Source organism: Xenopus laevis, chromosome 3L (assembly GCF_017654675.1).
Source record: "Xenopus laevis strain J_2021 chromosome 3L, Xenopus_laevis_v10.1, whole genome shotgun sequence".
Taxonomy (NCBI): domain Eukaryota; kingdom Metazoa; phylum Chordata; class Amphibia; order Anura; family Pipidae; genus Xenopus; species Xenopus laevis.
The window spans coordinates 107,699,981-107,724,549 of NC_054375.1; the positions used below are offsets into that span (position 1 = coordinate 107,699,981).

Sequence of the window (24,569 nt, forward strand, 5' to 3'; positions counted from 1 at the left end):
CAAGCCTCTGATTTTTTTATGACCCAGTTTTTATTTTTACACTGAACAATTCTTTTAACTAGCCCATTGCCCATAGAGGCCATCAGCCTTATACTTCGCTGCCATGTTTAAAGTGAATGTAAAGCGGCAGTGTGGTTTCTGGCACTTCCAGCTGAAATATGCAAGTGGAGATTGCATGGGTAAGCATGAAACATGTTAGGCTCCATGCTATGTATTTTAATATGATAAAATAAAAAAACATTTTAACAGCATGAATATAGAGTAAAACATGTTTTGATTTGCAACATGGAGAATACAGGTCATGGTCCACAGACAAGAAACCATCATGGTTAGGGTGAAGGGCTAAAAGGAATTAAAGAACCATTCACTGAATGTGCCACATTTTTTTATATTTCATTTTGAAATCTCACATGGAACAAGACATGTCAGTTTCCCAGGTGCCCTCAGTCATGTGACTTATACTCTGATAAATTACTGCTGCACTGCAATTTGGAGTGATATCACCCCTCCCTTTTCCTCAGCAGCCTATCAGCAGCAAAGCAGTGCCGACTCTACCCCATATATAGCCCAGCCTTCCTCTGCTCAATCTCATTGCTTGAGCATTAGCTACTGTTGGAGCACTTTGACCTCACCCTAGTTCCAGCTCCTGTGCTCTCGCTCTCCTGTTCCTTACTTCTTGTCCTGTCTGGTCTTGCTCCTTGTATTCAGTCATATCTGCTATGCTCTCCAGTCCTGATCTTATCCTTATCTAGATTGTACCTTTGCCCTCTCTGTCCCACTCCAGCCTGTCCTTGTGCCTTCTCTGGCTACGTCACTATCTTGTTCCTATTCTTCAGCCTTTCTGTTCTCAGTTCCTGTGGGTCGTTAACAGTTCCTGTCTTAAGGACTCCCTCCTTTGCCTATGCAAATCCTTTACAGATCCTAGCAATAGCAGTACTGAAAACCAAAGTCCCACTGTGACTCCTCAGATTACATTGAGTAGGAGAAGGAATAACCTGTCAGAAAGCAGTTCCATTATTAAGTGCTGGCTCTTTCTGAAAGCACATGACCAGGCAAAATGACCTGAGATGGCTACCAATTTCACAACTAAAAAACATACACGTGTTGGATCAGGAATAACATTTGATATGGTAGAGTGAATTACTTGTAATGTAAACTGTCATTTGGAAATAAAAACTATACCATAAAAATCCAACCATAACCCTTTTCAAAATGGGTTGTTCACCTTTAAATAATCTTTAAGTATGAGGAAGAAAGTGATATTCTGAGAATTTTAATTGCTATTAATTTTTTATTATTTGTGGTTCATGAGTTATTTAGCTTTTTTTTTCAGATCTCCAGTTTGCAATTTCCGCAATCTGGTTGCTAGGGTCCAAATTACCCAAGCAACCATGCATTGATCTAAGCCAGAAAAAGATGACAAATAATTTAAAAACTATAAAAAGGAAAAATGAAGGCCAAATGGAAAGCTATTTAGAATTTAGTTATTCCAGAACATATTGAAAGTTAACTTAAAGGTGAACCACCCCTTTAAATACAGAAAAACTCTAAGATATAGTCTAGAACAGGCATGTCCAAAGTAAGGCCAAATGCGGCCCGTTTTCAAATTTTCACCGGCCCTCAGCCTCCATCATGAAATGAATAATAATGCGGACATTCTTTGAACCATTAACATCATTTAACTCACTTAAACAAGGAATTGCGTAGCCGTAGCAGTAATATTTGGGCACATTTGTGAAATGATCTGCCACTTGGTCTATACTGCTGCCTGTGTGCTGAAGGTGTTAGCAATAGACACATACTGGCACATAGTGATGCACTGCTTCACATAATTCTTTAGGGCTGAAGGTACAATAGACATACTGACAGTACAGTAAACTAAAGAAGTATGCGAGAGCGGCGTATCACTACGTGCCAGTACGTGTCTATTGCTAAAGACCATCAGCACACAGGCAGCAGTATAGACCAAGTGGCAGATCATTTCACTAATGTGCCCAAATATTACTGCTACGGCTACGCAATTCCTTGTTTAAATGAGTTAAATGATGTTAATGGTTCAAAGAATGTCAGGCTGAATGGTCGGCCCCCACACATTTTCACCTCACCAAATCTGCCCCTCATTGAAAAAAAGTTTGGACACCCCTGGTCTAGAATAATACAAAAGGGGGAAGAGAAAGTGGAAAATACATTTTAATCCCCTTAATCATGTGACATAAAGCCATGTGATTTTAAGGGTTCGGGTTCAGTTTGGCCAGGCTCTTGAGTTTGACCAAATCCAGGATTCATTCCTAATGGCTACCAACAAGTACACATAAAAGGGCCTTTCATACTTAGGCCTCTAATATCAAGATTAAAAATAAGGACAAATTAAACATTAAAGGGGAAATGTTGCGAAAATGAAAATTTTATATTAGCTTCAGCATACTGAAAAACGAAACTTTCTAAATACAATCAATTGAAAATTCGGTACCGTTTCTAAAATAATCAAGTTCATCTTCACTATTCCACTCTCAGCATCTGTTTCTTTTCATTCTGTCTTCATTCATGAGTTGGGTGTCAATATATCTTATAGGGTGGCTACTTTTGCCTAGAAGATGTATTAGAGCTCACTCAATAAAAATCACCAGAAATCATGTCTCTTTACATGCAGAATTTGTGCAAAAGGCAGTTATTTTGTTAGATTTTGTTTGTACTGGAATCAGTTATTTGAGTGAGCTCTAATTCATCTGCTAGGAAAGGAAGCCCCCCCCCCCCTTATACGATATAGTGGATCATTCATCTGACACCCAACTGCTGCATGAAGACAGAATGAGGGGAAACAGATGCTGATAGAGGGATAGTGAAGATAAACTTGATTATTTCAGAAATGGTACATAATTTGTAATTGATTTAGAAAGTTTCTTACTTCAGTATGATGAGGCCTATACAACATTTTCATATTACAAATAGTTCCCCATTATATGGGTGTACTGGTGAGTTAAACAAAATCAAGAGTGGTAATTACAGCAGCAGGAACTTTACATTTGCAAAGCATGTTTAAACAGCGAAAAGTGTACAGGAAATTAATTATACTACTCCATGAGTCCAGTGAGCAGCCAACTTTATTTCATCATTAAACAAAAAAACTCATCTGTTCTTAGCCGTGGGTGAGGTTAAAGTGACAGAAGCTGTAAACTACTACATAAATATTACACACTGTACATAGGTGCCATTGTTCTCTTACACCAAACATCTTAAGTTCTGTGTGGCCGGTTGCTTAAGAAAGTACTAGTTAAACAAGTAGAACAAGAGAGGCGCAAACACATGTTGTGTACATGCATTCCTTTAAAGGAACAGTTCAGTATAAAAATAAAAACTGGGTAAATAGTCTGTGCAAAATAATATAATATAGTTAGTTAGGCAAAAATGTAATGTATAAAGCCTGGAGTGACTGGATGTCTCACATAATAGCCAGAACACTACTTCCTGCTTTTCAGCTATATAAATGAATTAGTCAGCGACTTGAAGGGGGGCCACATGGTACATACCTGTTCAGTGAGTTTGCAATTGATCCTCAGCATTCAGCTCAGATTCAAAAGCAACAGATATGACCCCCTCAAGTCTCTGATTTGTTACTGCCTGGTAACCAATCAGTGTAAACCAAGAGAGCTGAAAAGCAGGAAGTAGTGTTCTGGCTATTATGTGAAGACATCCAGTCACTCCAGCCTTTATACATTACATTTTTGGCTAACTATATTAGAAACATGTTTTATTTTGCACAGCCTAATGTATTTAGTTTATATTTTTACACTGAACAATTCCTTTAAGCCATTTGTATGAATTGCTTTCACTGAAACTACGGCCAAGAGTCCTGTTGTGAGAACATGTCTTGCAGTTAGCCCAAAATGAAAAGCACAATGGAAATGATGATTTCATTTCCTTAGCTATTAAGCCTATTTACTGTGAAACGAAGCAGTGAAATTGTCCAAATGACCCTGCCTTCTCATTCTGGCCTGTATTCTTATACACTCTTTTGCAACACACATAATTGTTTTTTAGCTTGATATAAGCCTCCCCCAAGCATCTGAGGACTCTTTTAATAAGGTATTGGTGCAATGTATGCTGGCAAGCTGTATGATTCCATGAGCACTATCATAAGGGAGGCATTGATGCTTCTGAGTTTGCACACTCCCAAGTGAAACAGAAGATACTGCTTTGGTCAAACTGAACATGCAAGACTTGATCACACTACCAGAAAAAAAAAAAACTCAGATAACTGTGAACAAATAAGTGTCCGTGCTTCACACTAACCACAGTCACTCAATGGCATGTCAAATAATCTCACCCCACACATCTCTGTGTTTGTAAAGAATATTAGCTGGATAGGATATAAATCTTTAGTTTTATCTCTCCAAAAAGGATGTTTATGCCTCCAAGCATGGTCAAGAACTCCACAACCTTCTTTAAATTCACATCATCAATTTAAAACAGCTCAGGAATATATGCACAGGTATGTTATCCTTTATCTGGAAACCCATTATACAGAAAGTTCAGAATTACGGAAATGCCATCTCCCATAGACTCCATTATAATCAAATAATTCTGATTTTTCAAAATGATTGTTTTTCTCTGTAATAATAAAACAGCAGCTTGTATTTGATCGAATCTAACATATAATTAATCCTTATTGGAAGCAAAACCAGCCTATTGGGTTTAATTAATATTTACATGATTTTCTATTAGACTTAAGGTATGAAGATCCAAATTATGGAAAGATCCATTATCCGGAAAACCCCAGGTCGTCAGCATTCTGGATAATTTGGTAGTCAGCTTGCTTTATTGGGGAAAAAACTTGAGTGCACTGTCCTGACATGTAATAATTGCTTAATTGAGTCAGACCCCTATCTAACTTTTTACAGAAACAATAGAACAAAAATGGGGTTTGCTTCTATGCCATTCTAATGTTGCATTCACATGAGCATCTAAAATGAGTGCAGGTTGTGGCACTCCTGTATGCATCACTTGCTGTCCCTGCATAGACATGGGTGCAACATAGGTGTCACAGCACTTAGTTTACATGTCATTGAGATGCACAAGCTAGAAAACACCAGCAGGTGTAACAGCAGATATGCTCTGTACTTATCATCTGCCTATCAAGGCCATTAAAGGAACAGTTCGGTGTAAAACTAAAAACTGGGTAAATAGATAGGCTGTGCAAAATAAAAAAATGTTTCTAATATAGTTTGTTAGCCAAAAATGTAATGTATAAAGGCTGGAGTGACTGGATGTCTAACATAATAGCCAAAATATTACTTCCTGCTTTTCAGCTCTAGTCAGCGACTTGAAGGAGGGCCACATGGGACATAACTGTTCAGTAAGTTTGCAATTGATCCTTAGCATACAGTTCACATTCAAAAGCAAACAGTTATGACCCATGTGCCCCCCCCCTCAAGTTTCTGATTAGTTACTGCCTGGTAACCAATCAGCGGAAACCAAGAGAGCTGAAAAGCAATGTTGGCTATTATGTTAGACATCCAGTCACTCCAGCCTTTACACATTACATTTTTGCACATCTAACTATATTGAAAACATTTTTTATTTTGCACAGCCTATTTACCAAGTTTTTATTTTTATACTGAACTGTTCCTTTAACTGCCATGCCATGCAACAGACAGTGCCACACATTCCACCTTTCCCTTGGGTCAGGTGATCTCTGTGCAATGAGTGCCCTTGTACTTGTGTCCAGGGCAATGAAACATTAGCAATGAAACATTAGCCCTACAAGCTATGAGCTTAAATGGGAACTCCACAAAAACATAACTTAAGCTTTTTGAAAAGGAAACATAATTTCAAGCAACTTTGCAATATATATCAATTAAAAAATATGCAGCCTTTTCATGATTTTTAATGGTTTTTGGCAGTTCCCTAAGCCTAGCCCCCTGCTCTTCTGCTGGTCTTTTGACTACTTTGCTGAGCTGGCTGACTACTTTTACTTTGTACAGCCATCTGTCCTTAGCCTGCATCCTCCAAAACCCACAATTCCCTGCACACGTGATTTCAATAAGGAATGGAACATCACAGTGCAATGCATTGTGGGTTATGTAGTTCCTGCATGCTGTCTGTAAGCTGTGGAAAAGTTGTTACAATTTGTAACATCAGTGTTTAGTCCCTCCTTCCCTGCCAGGATTTCAAATAAGCAAAAAGAGAAGAACTGTTAACCAGCTGGATTGCAGCATAGAAAATGCCATTTATTTATACTTTTTGAAGAAACAGGTAACTGTGATGGGGATATTAGGGGTTTCTGTTTTATATGGGCCTCTTTATCAAATTTTTGTTTGGAAGCCGAAGTTCCCCGTTAAACACCACCATAATTACAATGAAAAATTTACAGGGTCCAATAACTGTGTTATACCAATGCAGGAATATCCTCTGGAGCAGTGGTCCCCAACCAGTAGCTCGTGAGCAACATGTTGCTCCCCAACCCCTTGGATGTTGCTCCCAGTGGCCTCAAAGCAGGAGCTTATTTTTGAATTTTAGGCATGGAGGCAAGTTTTGGTTGCATAAAAACCAGATGTATTGCCAAACAGACCACATAGGGGCTACCAAAAGCCAATCACAACCCTTATTTGGCACCACCCACGAACATTTTCCGTGCTTGTGTTGCTCCCAAACTCTTTTTAAATCTGAGTGTTGCTCACGGGTGAAAAAGGTTGGGGATCCCTGCTCTGGAGTGATAGAATTCCTATAGAAGTTACAGATTAACTCTACCCTAGAGAGCCTCAGTCATTGTGCATAAAGTTGAACCATGACAGACCGTTTTAAAGTCCAAATGTCATGAGTCATTCTTGTCTGTAAGGAGCCACTCCATGTTTCTTGGGACTATACTAGTCCTTAGGTCTCCATCAAGCCCTCTTGCTATTCTCAGACTTATGGCTGAAAGGAGCTAAGAAGGGATGTGGTCTTGGAATTGGGAAGATTGCCACAAACAATGTCAGAAAGAAGAAATGAAAAAAAAAAAGCTAGTGGAAATCCCACTTAACAATAAGCAAACATTGCCCCTCCTGGAATAAGGTGCAAACTACAGGTTTTCATGACACATATACCATGTAGATGTTTCAAAAATGTTCCACAAAGCAACAGGAAGTAGTTATGAAACAGCCCAGGTGACACCCTACTGGGTAAGTTTCCAGCCTGTCTAGGTCACTTTTATCCAGTTAAAAGCTGTGCATGGCTTCAGAATAAGTGGCAAAGAAACCCTGCACATCACTACGTATTAAACATCTGAAAGTAGGGGTAAGCTACAAAGCCTCACTAACAGCATATTTAGTCATCTAGCATATGGACTTGAATTTAACACCTAGATAAACTAGCAGGCTGCTTATTCAACAGCACAAAGTTAAATAGCTGCCAAATGTAGCTGCCTTAAATAAGAACTAAAGCGTAACCAATGAAATAGGCTAGAAATGTTGTACATAATGTTTTGGACTTCTGTACCAGCCCAAGGCAACCACAGCCCTTTAGCAGGGAAGATCCATGCCTCTTAAGATACCCCAGTAGCTCCCCATCTTCTTTTCTGCTGATTCACTGCACATGCTCTGTGCTGCTGTAACTTACTGAGCTTAGGGACCCACTCACAATATACTGTACACATATAAATGTCACAATATAAGGATGATTAGTAATTAATACAGATAATTACTTCATGACAGAACAGAAACCAGTCAGTTCTGTAGCATCAGCTCATACAACAGGCCAACCTCAGTTTCCGCATGATAATTTGCGACGATACCTAAGCTTAGCTCCTCAACAGCCTCTCAGAGCCCACTGAGCATGCGAGTGTGTTACAGACACTTTCCAAGATGGTGACCCCCTGTGACAAGTCCTGGATCATTGCTGCTATTGAGAAGCTGAAACTTTAGACTGGTGCAATAAATAAATATAAAATATGGCATTTTTAGCCATATTCATTTTTAGGGTTTAGTTTTCCTTTAAACAAGACCAAGGTTTCACCCTCAACAATTCTGAAACCCAAGTACAACTACTGCCAAGCAGCAACCTGAGCACTCATGTTTATGGGGAAAAATGTATATGCATTGCCATATTTTGAAAATGATAATTCTGTACAACGGGAGATCACCTAGATTTTATTAAAAAAAAAAAAAACATTCAAAATTCACCAAAATAAAAAAATTGTCTAGACGCTTCAACCCTTGCTTAATTATCAGTGGCTGCAACAAATCACAGAGTAAAAAATACATCATAGGATTCCAGTGTTCTCCCTTGCTGCCTCCTCCATGCTAGCAATCTCACTAAGAAAGCACTTTACTTTGTTCTAGCAGGAACTGGCAAAGCTCCAGGGGCTTTCAATGACTGGGAGGGTTTATGTCAAGCAGCCAAAATTCTGCCAATGATGTTAATTCAGTCCACTAACGTAGATAAATCAATACCGCAATCATAAGGACGACATCTTAAAATTCACCAAAAGAAACATATCATTAAACACAGTCTGTGAAATTCAAGTTGAATTTAACCTCCGCATGGCCTGGCCAGTCCCTGGAAAAAAGAAACGAGTGTTTGGAAATGCATTACGAGGCTGATACCGAATGCATTATTTTCATGTATTCAAATGTTTGATGCCTTTTTATCATATCAACCATTTAACGAGTTTCAATATATCCAAGTCAGACTTATAGAACATGATACTAAAGAAGCCACTTTATATAATATCAAACAAGGTATTTTAGTTTTTCCCAGCCACACATTAGATTTGCAGAGACAAATGGTATAGAGGTTACACAGGCTTATGATAATAAAATATCATATTATAATAATATTGTGGGTAACTACATCACCATCTGATAATCTGGCAATCCAATATGTTGCTGGGCAGGGACAAAGATTTTAAAAACCTGCTCTTTTATACCAGTGTTTGAGCTGATTTTGATCTAATCAATGTATCTTCCTTTTTAAAAGGAAAAGAATAGTGGAAAAATACATTATACTGAAGTAGTGACGACCAGCTTTTCCACATAAGAGGCCAATAATACAAAAACAACATTCCTAGGCTAGATTTCCTTAATGGCCTGCTGTCATCCCTGGAAGAGATAGGGGAAAGCAAATTTCCACTACTGCTCATGCTCTGTGTCTTCCTAACTCATAAGCATAGCATTAACATTAACTATTTCCTTTTAATATGTATATTTATACTATACAAATGAGCAAGAAAAAGATAGGGCATGTGCACAGGTCACACAGTGCAATTTTGGGCCATTTCGCACTAATGATTTTCAGTAGGCACCAAACTTTATTATTTTGCTTTATACAGGTATGGGACCTGTTATCCAGAATGCTCGGGACCTGGGATAGCGGATCTTTCCGTAGTTTGAATCTTCATACTTAAAGTCTACTAGAAAATCATGTGAACATTAAATAAACCCAATTGGCTGGTTTTGCTTCCAGTAAGGATTAATTATATCTTAGTTTTTTTTTTATTTAACTTGTATTTTATTTTTCATCAAAGAAAGATACAGCAATAACATGTCTGATACATTTCTGGCATATATCTCTTAAAAAGTGATATGAGCTTCAAATAACATGTTGGCGTCCAGTGCATATGTGCATGATCCATGTTATACATGTTACACTGTATATATAACAATTAGCATTGAAACATGTATATAAAGTCAAACATCATGAGAAAGGAGGAAAAAAAGACAGATAGAGTTCAACTAAAGAGGGGGGGGTGGGAGTAGTAGGGGGAAGGGGTCCTAATTTCGCTGAATGCAATTCGTATTACTATACCGTATGTGAGTGGAGATCACAGTTGGGTTGAGTTTGAGAAAAGCTCCCATGGAGACCAGACCTTGAGATACAGGGGGATTCTGTTTTGCATCCTTGCCAAATTGTATTCATATCGTTTGATACCGTTAACTTTTTGTTGCACTTCTCGGAGGGAGGGGATAGAAGAGGTTTTCCACTTGGCAGCAATCGAGATGCGGGCAGCTGAAAGTATCTGATTGGCCAGCTTTTGCATGTGCTTTGGAAGTTGCTTGTACGGTTTTATAATTTCATCCCAGAATGTTATTAATCGGGGACAGAACCAGAATATGTGGGGCAAATCCCCTAGGTGCCCGCAATCTCTCCAGCAGCTAGAGGAAGTTTCCGGGAATAACCTATTGAGCTGAACTGGTGTGTGATACCAAAACATTAGAATTTTAAAAACAGTTTCCTGTTGCCTAACACAAGTGATCCCTCTTTTGGTGTTATCCCAAATCGCCTCCCATTCCTTGATATCGATCCTTCGCCCTATACAATCATCCCATTTTTGCATATAGCTGTGTCTAAATCCTGTTTCCAGGGAGGGGCTGACTAATAACTTATAAATGGAGGAGATTAAACCTTTTTGGGGCAACTCCCGAACTGCCAGGCGTTCAAAGGGATTAAGTGGGTCATCTCTTGTCACCAACAATGGGGTGTAGTAGTGCCTTAGCTGAAAGTATTCATACCATGAGAGTGAGAGGCCTGGTGCCTGATCCCTTAGTACTTCCCTCGTTGGGAAAGTGCCATTGGCCAACAGGGCCAAATCTCTCAGGGTGAAAAAAGGGGCATTTATCCATTGTTGTATGTATTGCGGGTTTAATGCTGGCTGGAATTGAGGGTTGCCCAAGTGTGAGAGTAGTAAAGATGGGTTTGAGGCTAGCTTATATTTGAACCTTAACCTCCACCAGAGTTTGATTGTATGCTCTGTGGCCTTAAAGGAGAAGGAAAGGTTAAAACTAAGTAAGCCTCATCAGAAATATCCATCTAAATATACCAGTAAACCCCCAATGTAGTGCTGCTCGGAGTCCCCTGTCAAAAGAAACACTGCATTTCTTTCCTTCTATTGTGTACACATGGGCTTCTGTATCAGACTTCCTGCCTTCAGCTTAAACCTCATTGCCCTGGGCAAGAGCATGCTCAGTTTGCTCCTCTTCCCCCTGCCCCTCCCTTCTCTACTGTAATCTGAGCCCAGAGGAGGGAGAGACTCAGGCAGGAAGTGATGTCACACCAAGTTAATACTGCAGCTCCTATCCTAAACAAACAGAGAGTTTCTAGAGCTTTTTACCCAGGTATGGTAAAACATTCTACAGAATAAATGTAGCATTCTAGCTTGCACTATTGCAGCTAATCTATTGGCAATAAAATGTCTCCATAGCTTTCCTTCTCCTTTAAAGGAATTGTTCAGTGTAAAAATAAAAACTGGGTAAATAGGCTGTGCAAAAAAAAAAAAAGTTTCTAATATAGTTAGTTAGCCAAAAATGTAATGTATAAAGGCTGGAGTGATTTGATGTATAACATGTCAGTCAGATCACTACTTCCTGCTTTTCAGCTCTCTTGGTTTACACTGACTGGTTACCCTGGTTACCAGGCAGTAACCAATCAGAGACTTGAGGGGGGCCACATGGGTCATTTCTGTTGCTTTTGAATCTGAGCTGAATGCTGAGGATCAATTACAAACTCACTGAACAGAAATGTACCATGTGGCCCCCCTTCAAGTCGCTGACTAGCTCAGAGTTATAGAGCTGAAAAGTAGGAAGTTGGATTCTGGCTGTTTTATTAGACATCTGTTCACTCCAGTCTTTATATATTAAATTTTTGCCTAACTAACTATATTAGAAACATTTTTTATTTTGCACAGCCTATGTATTTATCCAGTTTTTCTTTTCACACTGAACTATTCCTTTAAGCATCTGCACTTTAGGTTTAGCCTTTCCCAAGTTGGACCAGATCCAGGCATTAGGATGGTAGGGTTGAAACTGGTGTGTTTCAATGTTTGCCCATATAATATTGGAGGACCATCGTGACCATGCCAAAACCTGACGGAGTTGGGCGGCTTCATAGTGTTGAAGCTGTGGTGCCCCCATACCTCCCATTTGTATCGGGGTTGTTAAGGTTTTCCTATTTATCCTAAGTCTCTTTTCCCCCCAAATAAAGACATGGAATAGTGTCTGAATCTCCTTCAGTACTGTCAAGGGGAGAGAGATAGGCAAAGTTTCAAAGAGATAGAGGTATTTCGGGAGGATAGACATTTTTAGAGAGGCAATTCTGCCCATCCAGGATATGGAATAGTCTGTCCATTTCTGAAGTTTAGATTTAGTCTCCTGAATCAAAGGTGGGAAATTGTATCTGAAAAGGTCTCCATATTTAGGTGTGATCTTTATTCCTAAGTAAGTGATATAGTCCCTCCTCCAATTGTACTTAAATTTGGCCTGTAGTGCTTCCAAGGATGGAGTAGGGATAAATAAAGGAAGTGCTTCAGTCTTAGTTACATTGATTTTATAGCCAGAGAGAGTGCTATAAGTATCTAGTAATTTGTGTAGAGAGGGGAGGGAGACTTGTGGGTTGGTTATCGTTAAGAGCACATCGTCTACGAAGAGAGCGATTTTGTGTTGGGTAGGACCTACCTCTACCCCTTTAATGTCCCTATGGTTGCGTATGTGAGCGGCTAGTGGTTCTATGCTTAATGCATAGAGAAGAGGCGAAAGAGGGCACCCCTGCCAGGTACCGTTTGAGATCTTGATTGAGGCTTTAGGACGGCCTGGTAGTTTCAGATAGGTCAGGGATTGCTATAGAGGGCCTGCAGGGCCTGGAGAAAGGGGCGGTTAAATTAAGGTGTTGGAGAAGGGCGAAAAGGTATGTCCAATCAAGGCGATCAAACGCCTTCTCCGCGTCTAAACTTAGTAACAGTGCTTGTTTTTTTCTTGCAAGTCCAAAATGTCAAGTAAGTTAACCACTCGTCTAGTGTTGTCCCCTGCCTGGCGACCTAGTATGAAGCCTACTTGGTCAGCATTGATCAATTTTGGCAGCAAGGGGCAATTATATCTTAATTTTGATCAAGTACAAGGTACTGTTTTATTATTACAGAGAGAAAGAAAATCCTTTTTGAAAATTTGGACTATTTGGATAAAATGGAGTCTATGGGAGACGGCCCTTCCGTAATTCGGAACTTTCTGGATAATGGGTTGCCTGATAACAAATCCCATACCTGTACTAGAAATGCAGCACTCCATCAAGCACCTCAGGCGCATGTAGGTTGAATTGGGTGAAGAGTACTTTCAGGTGGCAGCCATATCTGGCATATATGCAGATTCTGTAGATTTGGCAGCAACTATAGAGCATCTTAAAAGGTACCAAAACACCTGACATTAACATATGTGTCATTATATGTATCATTATAATAATAATAATAATTATTTGTTTACAAGAAATTTTTATTACAATGACTACAAATCATCCTAAACTGGCAGTTGATAAATTGGCAGCCTGACAGAATAGCAGTTACAGACTTTTACATGTGGACAACTATAAACCAGAGATAAGATCTATGAAATAGTGCAGTGAGTTATTTGCCACTGGGCTTTAAGAAGCCAGGGTTGTAAAACCAGAGCAAACAGACACAGCGTAACTGCTGGAGAACCCTAGAGTATTGAGGACCCAGTGGGATTTCTGAGAGATTCGCATTTTCAATATATATGAGCAAAACACATCATCCTTCCTGACGAATTGAGGGAACAAGATTTTCCTGAGACCAATACACCACAGTAAATAGGTACTGCAGTCTGCCATAATATGCATGTCTCAGTAGGCATTGGATGCAAACAAAACCATGGCTCTAGGAAGAGGCAAAGCAAATAAGGTGGATTCAACAAAGAAATTCTTTTCAGGTTTCCCAACTATTTAAGGTATATTTGGAAGCAATTGTATCTACAAAATATAATAGCCATACTGGGGGTGTGTCACACTTTGCCAATAATAACTAAATGACTAGCAAGGTTACCTTTTTTCTCTCCAGTAAATGGCACATAGTCCTCCCTGTCTTTCTGAGAGAGTGCATCCTTCTCCAAGAATTCCAGCAGACGATCTCTGTCAAAAGATCCGGTGGGCACCTTACTGGTCTGGTCTTTCTGTCGAAAACCTGCTGGCAGCAGTGCATTCTATCAGATAAGAAAACATATCATATGTAAGATTAATCAAGTCCATATACTATACAAATTCTATTTTAAAATAGAATAATAATAAATAATAATAAAGTCAAAAGTAAATGCAGGACAAAGCAGTTAATTTTGCAGACAACAGAGGTACACTGACAGGCATAATGATTTTTAGTTTTTATTTAATGGATTACATTGGGGAACATGAATAATAAATAACCTAAAAGCTGTAAAAGCAACTTAGCATAGTTATGACTTGACTAAGCACAAATACAAACAATGGAGGCAGACAGTCCCAGACTTTGAGACCAACCCCCATATGTAGGCCCAGCAAAGACTGGAGGGACCTGCCTGACAATTTGGATACATTCTTATGTATACCAATATTATACTAGATTTGAACTAAAGTATCTGCAAATGCATTTACATATGAATGTAATCTTCCTGTCTTCCTGGAGCTGAAACTAGTAAAAATCTGGAAAGACTCTGAGTAACAAATAACTAAAGCTTTAAAGGGCATGTAAAGGCAAAAAAATAAAATTCCATTTTTACTTTCTTTAATGAAAACGACACCTATCTCCAATAAACTTTAATTAAAAAAATGTGTACTGTTTTTATAATAAACCTGACTGTATGCAATGAGATTCTTCCGTCATTTACTGCTGTGGATAGGAATTGTCAGACGGTCTCTAACTGCTCTGCAGGGAAACAATCATACTTATGAACAGCAGGGGGAGCCCTGCCTTACTTCCCAGCCATGCAGAACTCAAACAGCTTTGTTTGCTTCCCTGTAGAGCAGTCGGAGACTGTGTAGAGCTTTGTATTGGATGTAATGTTTGCCTTTACATCCTCTTTACCGTTTCCAACTCCAGCTGCAGGGACAAAGATCATGGAGCCAGATTTAAACAGATAAACTGGGATTCTATTTGGATGATTATTTTGCTGCAGCCACTGGTTCTGCAGAGTTGGAGAACGTTTGTATTAAACAATACAAAAACTATAAAAAAAAAAAAAAAAAAAAACTTACATTACATGACAACACAGGACCCAGTGCAGTATGCATATTCTGATTATTAATCAGTTTTGCTGTATCGGCGTCTGGCAGCTATTATTTGACTTGTGCTGTTTTGATAATGATGATCCCTAAGCAGCCCAGACCACACTGAACATGTGCACAGTCTTGGTCTTGCAAAGATGTTTAACAAAGTTACAAGATGGTGACCCCCTGTGGTCAACTTTGAAAAGCATAAATAATTTGTTTGATTAGGCTTGTGGTGCAGTAAGTTCATGTTTAGATTTAGTATACAAAATACAGCATTTCTAGCCTCATTCTATTTTAGACTTTACTTCACCTTCAAAGAGCCACTTGGTGGCACTCATTCATTAAGAACAGAAAAGTGAATACAAAACCTATTTTAAATGACAGTGTATATTCAAATAGTTAATGGAAATGACATAGTTAAAGGACATTTCTTAAAAAATAAACATGTGTATACTGCACACATTTACAGTCTCCAGGGGACACTTTACAATTTTGAAAAGACATCTGTTTGACTTTTTACTGCAAAATCACCCTGCTTAGGTTCCGCCAATGACTTTTTAAGTTCTCCCTCAGACTTCTTGGAAGACAGATTTCATTACACCACAGGAGATAGAACAGTATGAGACAGTATTGACAGTATAAGAACATGAGTTTAAACCATGGCTACAGAGACATCTGGCAGGGGCAGTCCCCTGATAAGCAGCTGCTATTGTGCACAGAGAGATTGCAAAATACATCCCCTGATAAATTATTACTACATGGGGTAGTATTGCTTTACAGTAACAGGGTCCTGTTTAATAATGAACTCATTATGTGGTTATTCTGGTCTCCAAATGAAGCCAATGTCTTGTGTAGGGAAGGACTTTGAAGGACATTGGAAAACATCCCTACATTGCTCATAAAAGGGAAAAAATGCATCCAACTATTCTAATTACATGGTTTGTTTACCAATATGGTTTCATTAGTAACTGATTTTTTTAGAAATTTCCTGGACACATCAAAAGGGCTGGAGTCTGGTTCTTGACATCTACCTTAGATAAGTTCACTTCCATTTGTTGCATGCAAAATATGTTTTTTTGAATGGATGAATTAAGCAGGAACATAATGAATATAAAGATCCCTATATAGATTCTGGAGAGTACAATACCCTATGTGTTATACTCACATCAGGATCCAAATCTTCTAGAACAGTTTCTAGTTGTTGTAAATCAGCTTCAGACAGGTTCCGAAGCAGTTCATCTTCATCAAGGTCCCTGTACTTGTCTTGATTAATTTGAAGGCTCATGGTTCTGCAGATTCCAGTGGGCTCCTTCCAATATTTAGCTATTCTTTGTTCCTCTGAAAAAAAAAAGGAAGAATTCTGTGAGATTAAGGAATATATAAGCACTAAAGCTGGCCATAGATGTTGAGATTTTTAAAAGATCAGATGCTGATCGTGAGACCACGATCTTCTCAGAACGATCGTACGATCGTATGAATTTACCATCAACTAAAAAGACCAATTTGCCAGGAAAACAAAGGGGAGCTGCCTGCTTGGCCCTGCAAACATAGATAGATTGCACTGGGACCGAATAAGATTTTTTAACCTGGCCGATCAATTTCCCGACAGATGTCGGCCGAAAAATCGTAAGATGTACAATCGTTCGAATACCACTAACCGCACGATAATTTCGAAGGATTGGTCGGGCTTTCCTAAAATCGGTCGTTCGGCAAGAAGAATCGTCGCGTCTATGGGGAGCTTTACTCTCCAAATGTTTCCAATTGCTACCCAGCAATTAAAATATATAAAAGCCCATAAAGAACCTGTGTCATCGTCATTCAAAATTTTTTAAAAAATCTGTTTTATATCCTGTTTCACGATTAGGACTAATATACTGTACTAATGTACAGTGCTGCATATATAAGTAGCAATATCTAAAAGCATAAACACTAATGTTTCCTGTTCTTTTTATAAATATATTTCCATAGTCCCATTATGGTTAGGCTAAAGTATTAACTGAAATACTCATATTATCTAAGACAAGGCAACTAGAGGTATAGGTTATATTATCTGCAAACCTGTTACACACAAATCTCTGAAATAAAGGAATGCCAATTCCCATTCACAACAGGACAGTGCCTTAACCTTGAAGTTAACTAAGTGATCATGAATCCATTAGCTTTATTGCATGGTTTTCCATGTTATGGAAAGGGGCCTTATCCCCAAAACCAGAATCCTGAGGATTTCACGACAGATCATGGAATCTTACTGTATTTTTGGCCCCAGTTCTTATATGCAGCATTATATTTGAAACCCTCAACACACATCCAAGGGATAACAAAATCCAGCAAACCTTTATATGCACAAAGCCTTTCTTAGACCTTATCAGCAGGAAACAGGCCAGGCATTTTTTTTTTTAACACCATGCTTTTGCTGTCCAGAGACATTGTGTCCAAAGACAAAATAATGGCGGCCAGAGCAAGCAAGATACAAAATAATCTATGTTCACCAGCATAAACTGCTTTAGGAAGCCTTGTCACCTAGAACAAAAGCAAGGGTCTAAAACTTCTGCCTGGGTGTAACATCCTAATCAGCATTGAGCATGTCCCCTCTTTACTTAATTAGCTGATTGATCACAACTGTAACTTATATCTGCACGGATGATCTGTGCTTTCTACAGCTGAAAAGGTAAGAGAAAGAAAGAAATATTCTGAGACAATTTGCAATTGGTTAGCATTTTTAATTATTCATGGTTTTTGTAGGTTTTTTTTCAGCAGCTCTCCAGTTTGCAGTTTCAGTAATCTGGTTGCTAGGGTGCAAATTAACCTAGAAACCATGCACTGAATTGAAAGAGAGACTGGAATATGTATAGGAGAGGGCATGCATGAGTAATAAATGGTAACAATAACATTAATTTGAATAACTCTATAGCCTTAAAAAGCATTTGTTTTTAGATGGGGCCAATGACCCCCATTTGAAAGCTGGAAAGACTCAGAAGGCAAATCATTCAAAAGCTTTAAAAAAAAAAATGAAAGCCAAATGAAAAGTTGCTTAGAATTAGTAGTTCTATAACATACTGAAAGTTCACATAACGGTGAACCACCCCTTTTAGATGTAAAGTAAATCTCTAAAGAGTTCCACCCTGCGGAAATACACAGGACGAGAATGAGCCTCTATGCTGGCATCAGCTTTCTTCCTTGCGTCGGCTGGATACAGGTACACGTGGCAGATTTCAGCATGTGGGTGCCTGCACCCAAGCCGACACAGTGGTTCTAGGTGCAAGCAAGGAAGAAGGCTGAGTCTAATATACGGGATGATTCTCTGGCCCGCTATTCTCCTCAGATCGAGAATCAGCCCTGTGTGGCATCAGGCTAAATATCCTTGTGAAGGATTTAACATGCACAATGTTTTTTTTGAAAAAATGATAGATGAAAAAGGTAAGAAGAGGCCAAAGGAATTTTCATCAGTGCATATAAGCCAGGGAAGCCCATTACTGTTTGTAACCTTCTCTTGCTAAACTCTTTTTATGACTGCAAAATATTGTACAGTGAAATCATGAATCACATGGTTAAAAAGGGATTTGTGCTTCAGGCTCCAATGGAAACATATACATTTGCTTGGTTTCTATTGTGTTATAGATAAGAGCTGCCTTTTCAACACAGACAGAACCATATTATTCTACAGTTCTTTTTGTTTTAGGCGACGTTATTCCAGAAAAAGCTTTTTGAAAGAGGCTTACCTAATGTGTGTAAAATGAAGGAGAAAGAAGGGCAAACATTTCTGTAAGGGGTGGTCAGGTTATAGGCAGCAAATGAACTCTATTCTTCAGGAAAAGTTCAAGCAAAATGGTCAGAGATGGAAAGATTTGGTCTTACGTGGAAGACAAAGCACAATGATCTCAAAAGAAAATTAAGGTACAGCCCCTGCTACTGCTGGGACAGTGACTGTGTTAGCCACACTGATAGACTGATAGACTGATAGAAATGTGAGTTCAAAAAAAAAAAAAAAAAAAAAAAGAAGTAAAACAACAATGTTTTATTTTGTGTATAACCAACATTTTCTGCCTTACAAGAGCCAAGCTAATTTCATATATTTTTTAACTTTTCCATACTAGAACAATGCAAAATCTCCCATCAATTGTCAACATCAAGCAAATTATTCCCTTCCTGAATCGAACAAAGAAGGGTGCTGGAGCCAAAACCTGGGGAATATTTCCCAGGAGGGACCAAGGCCTTTTTAAGAAAGCCTAGGTCCTAGGAATGAATGTGGTCTGTCATTCAAGATGTCTGGTTTATTTCTGTCAGAGCACGCCATTAGCCAAAGCACAGCAGAAAGTTATGTAGCAGATAACAGTAAAACATAAGTGAATCAAACACAGTAATTTCTTGTGATATTATGTAGCCCATGTTTGTGCCAAAGCCAAAATTGGTTAGAAAGTAGCATGGAAGCCGCCAGATGTTGGAAGATGTGAGATCAAGGTTTGCAGTCTTGGCATTCACCGAGGGATACAAAAGGCTGCACTTCTCAGGAAAACTCAGTGATAAATGTTTGGTTTGAGGTCATACTGCTTGAGTTTGTGGAAGATCAAAAAACAGAAATGTTTTTATCTATAAGCAAACTGCAGACTTTCAGTAATGGGAAAGAGCAAAAACAGCCTTAAAATATATAAAAGTGCGCTATAATAAACGATAAAGAAGGAATGACAGCTCAGTCAGTAACCAGTCAAGTAAATTCCCATAAATGAAGAGAGAGAGAGAGAGAGAGAGAGAGAGAGAGACAGACAGACGGTACATGTATAAACACAGCATCTGATCACTCTCTAAACAAGTCATCTTAACATTAGACAATGGATCCTGTGATAAAGCCAGGCATGAAACAATGTTAGGGAGAGGTGCTTGCCGGAACATGCTGGGAAAGCATTCATGTCAGGGCAACTGTTGAGATCAGGGTGTGCTCTCTGATTCAGTGTTTGCATCACCTACTTTTCCACACTTCCTCCAGTCAATGTTAGACTCCAGTTCATATGTTATTAGCACTGTGGGTGTGTTTGTGGCCCTTTATCAAGAATTTGGCTTTCTAAAGGCCCTTTATCAAGAATTTGGCTTTCTAAAGGATTATTATTGGTTTGCCCATCACCTCCACACACACCTTTGCATGCCATCATACTAAAATATAATCTGGCCTTTAAAGGGACCCATCACCCAAAAAAATTATTCAAAATCCTATTTTATCACATTAGTCAAGGAAAATTAACTTTAATTGCACTATATAAATTATTTGAATCATGTTTCCTTCAGTCTGGGATTTCAAAATTATAGCAACGAGGCAGCAGCCATTTTGTGCACACTGTTATTAAGGAAAGCCTTGCATCATCTCAGAATCTTGTTTGTGCACCAGAATAGGGGACCCGATGTCCATTCCAATGCCCTGGCTACACAATTAAATGGTAAAGAGAACGGGGAATGTGTGGAGAGCAGTGACATCTAGGAAGTGCTGAATGGAAAGTGAAATTAATTGTCGGCCTCGCCTCTATGCCCATGGCATAGAGGAGTGGCAGACAATATTTGATTGACATCTGAGGTTTTTAAATGAGCTTACAACAGCTATGAATGCTTAAATAAAAAATAGAAATTGGATTTCATGTTTAATTTGAAAATGACTTTTATAATACAGAATTTTGTTTCTGGGTGACAGGTCCACTTTAAGGGGACATATGTAAAATACAACAAAGTAACAGTGTATTGTACTCCTCTAAATATAGAAAGGATGGGCTAAGAAAAGGTGTGTTTGGAGCTGATTTATTGAGAATTTCTGCAAAATCCCCACTAGTCCTATCCATCTGTTCAAGGTCATCCTGCCTCCCAGGCTGTGCAGGGTAGATGACAGCACTCAGCACACTCACTGTAGGATAGGAACCAATCAGCAGCCAAGCTGATTTGATAGGGAGCTGAAACATGTGTTCGCTTATGTGACTGCAGGGCTGTGACTGGCTATCCCCCTCCTACTGTGTTTCTGGCAGGGACCATTAGGACACGCCCACCCCTCATTTGAAACATTAACAGGAACTGTAGCAGAGCTGTAGGAAGCTCCAAAAAGGAGCCATTTTTTAAAGATAACATTTTCAGCCCAAAGTGAAGCCAGCACCATATAGTATTTATTATTGCCTACAAAATTAGGGGTTTTAATGTATTCTGTATTCCTTTAAATGTAGATCATATAAATTAATGGGTCCGTTATATAGTGCAAGTAGTGTTGGGTATCACTGCTACACTGCAAAGGTTTCATATCACTTATCATAACTAAAAGCTATTTAAACTAAACAGAGCTTTTTCCCCATTTTATAAAAGCAATAGTTATACTATGTTCTACTGTGGAATTCAGCGCTTAGAGCATTCTGCTAACACCCCCCCCTCCGCCCACACGATAAAAGAAATTTGTCCTTGCCTTTCTCCTGAGAATTTTGTCATCTGGTTCCCGAATATTATGTCAAAAGTTTCCAGCACATTCTTTTCCTCTCTCTTTAATGGCAAGCTTACCAAAATGAGTGCTTATTTATCGATAGTTGTATGAATGACAAATGATCCATGGCTAGTGGTTTACGTTCTGAGGGCTATGGTAAAAATATGACCATAACTAGTAAAATGACAGCAGGTCTCATACACTTGCACATTTCCTATTTAGTAAGCTATCAATTCTGGTGATTATGCAAATTCAAGTTGATTGGAGTCAATTAAACATGCCACATGTATAGGTAAGGTCTACACTTAGGGGCACATTTACTTAGCTCGAGTGAAGGATTAGAATGAAAAATACTTTGAATTTCGAAGTTTTCTTTTGGCTACTTTGACCATCGAATTGGCTACTTCGACCTTCGAATCGAACGATTCGAACTAAAAATCGTTTGACTATTCGACCATTCGATAGTCGAAGTACTGTCTCTTTAAAAAAAACTTTGACTACCTACTTCGCCACCTAAAACCTACCGAGCACCAATGTTAGCCTATGGGGAAGGTCCCCATAGGCTTTCCTAGCAATTTGTGATCAAAGGAAAATCGTTCGATCGATGGATTAAAATCCTTCCAATTGTTCGATTCGAAGGATTTCATTGTTAGATCGAATGATTTTTCCTTCGAATGTTCGATCGAACGAATTTCGGTAAATCCTTCGACTTCGAAATTCGTTCGATCGATCGAGGATTTCATTTCGATGGTCAAATATTGAGGGTTAATTAACCCTCGATTTTCGACCCATAGTGAATGTGCCCCTTACTTTCTAGTTCTGAGGACTTTCACTAACACAGGTTATCCATATGAGTGGAAGCAGTCATGGCTAATCAGAAGAAACCCCTTGTACAAAATGCTCTAATGAAACAGTGTCCTCCAGTAGCTAGACACTTAAAATTAAGATTGTCTGCCAAGCTAAATATGTTTGGGCTTCTCATGTAAGTGGTATTATTTTGGATAACAATAAAAGCCATACAACATTTTGATTTTATACCAGTTAACTAATTGATCAGTAGAAGGCCCATCTGCATACTTTCCCAGTTGCACCTGCCATATTGATTCTGTTTCTTTTTTACAGCTTCTAAAAGCACAATTACAAAACTACATTCCCTTAGCCACTTGTACACTATGGAGCCAATTTAAAAAGGTGCAATTTGAATTGTACTCTAGTAAAACCATGCAAAACAATGCAAAGAATGCAGACACCAAAATAAGTTGTTTTTAAAACATGTTCCCCACTCTGACTCCATTGAAATCAGCATGAACAATTTTACAGAAAACAGCAAGTATAAAAGCAGCGACAATGTCACATTCTACACAAGTTTATCTTTATGGTTACACATTTGTAAAAATCTTTACACAGTAAATACACACACCCGTGCATATAAACTGGACAGCAGCAATCTTCACATTCCAGAAATGGAACCCCAGTCCTGGAACAACCTGCCTGACAACACTATGGCCTGTAGAACCTCTTCCCTTCAAAAATGATCATTAACAACTGCGATAACGACACATACAAAAACAATCAGAAGAGTATCTGCACTCAAAGGCCAGAAAATGTACCATATAATTTGTGGTGCACAGTTATATATGCATATCTTCAAACCGACAAAGACTTAAAAAATCTTTGCCTTGCCTTTTAGTACATTGTACAAAAGTCCAATGTTATGTTCCTCATTGGTTGGACTTTTCTCATTTTTTCATAAGTGCATTTTTTTATATTATTTTGTATAAATAAATATTGTCATACATATACCAATTATTTGTACGCTTATGACAGTCCCACCTATATCCATGTACTGTGAATGTTGGTTGGTTCTAGAATCAGGCAGGTTAGAAAATTCAGCACCATGTCAGTATACAAGGAACAGAAAGGGAAGACTAAAAATATGTGCTAAAGATAATTCTGGATAGAAGCATTTCCCTTACAGCTGCAACATCTGTAAAAAGCCTGCAGCCCTGGCTTTTATGTGTTCCCACACCTCCTCAGAGAGTCTTTATATCCCAATAAATTCTAGTAGCAAATGCATCCCTACAAGAGCAGCATTTAAATGGTCACCAAATCTTCATGTTTTCCTTTGGAATTGTGCTTATTACACAGAAATTATGCTTCCAATGTTTTATCGTCTCTCTACACAAGCTTTGACAAATCCCATACACCTGTCCCTACTATGGCAAGTTCCCTTTTGAGCCCCATGTTACTAGTTGTACCCCCAACATCATCTCAAATCCACTGGACTGCACATCCATGCTCTTTCTGGAGGTTGGGCTTTGAAAAGCAAGAAAGTTGTGTGCCACCAGTCGGAGATAAGGTTCAAACTGCAAGCTATACTAGTATATCTTCTGAAGGCAGAAGAAATAATCACTTATATATTACATAATTGGTTCTATGATATACTAAAAGTTAACTTAAAGGTGAACTACCCCTTTATAAAAGGTAGTAAATCTGTTAAGTGAATTCCTACAGCACTCCAAGGGGCAAATTCACTAAAGTGCGAAGCAGCTAACGGTAGCGCAAATTCGCCAACGTGAAGTCATTTAGTCATTTTTGTTAACGGTACTGGCGTAAATTCGCTAGCGAAGTGGACCTACTCCAGGCGAAGTTGCGATATGTCGAAGGGACGTAACTACGCTAATTCTCTAACTTGCGCATTTTACTGAGCGTTACCTCTTGCGCCAGACTTGCCTTCACCACCTCAGACCAGGCGAAGTGCAATAGAGTAGATAGGGCTTGCTTCAAAAAAAAATTGAACTTTTCTCTAAGTCCCAAAAAACGCTGGCGTCTTTTACTTTTTTATGGGTGATAGGCTCAAAAAGATCGTAAATTTTTTTGGGGGTATCCTCCTTCCCCCCTACATATCCTAACATATGGCACCTAAACTATACAGTGGGCACATGTATAGGGCAAAATAACAACTCTATTTTATTTTATAAAGCTTTCCCAGGCTTGTGTAGTGTAATGTATTTGCGGCTACATATACGTCCATTGTACTTTAACTTGGCGCTGTATGCAAATTAGGCATCGCTAGCGTAACTTTGCTTTGCTTGACGAATTAATGCTAGCGCAACTTCAGATATAAGTGAATTAGCGG

At 38.8% G+C, this 24,569-nt stretch overlaps 1 protein-coding gene across 3 annotated transcripts in view; it reads right to left on the reverse strand.

The window, feature by feature from the left end:
• tmod3.L (tropomodulin 3 L homeolog) overlaps positions 1-24,569 on the reverse strand; it is a 40,667-nt gene that overhangs the window by 11,541 nt on the left and 4,557 nt on the right. The window contains exons 2-3 of one of the 3 annotated variants that reach the window (XM_018250550.2): positions 16,157-16,329; positions 13,796-13,952 (exon numbers count right to left, since the gene is read on the reverse strand). In XM_018250550.2, coding sequence (XP_018106039.1) covers positions 13,796-13,952; positions 16,157-16,276 — 277 coding nt within the window. In that variant the 5' untranslated portion in view covers positions 16,277-16,329. 3 annotated transcript variants of the gene reach the window in all.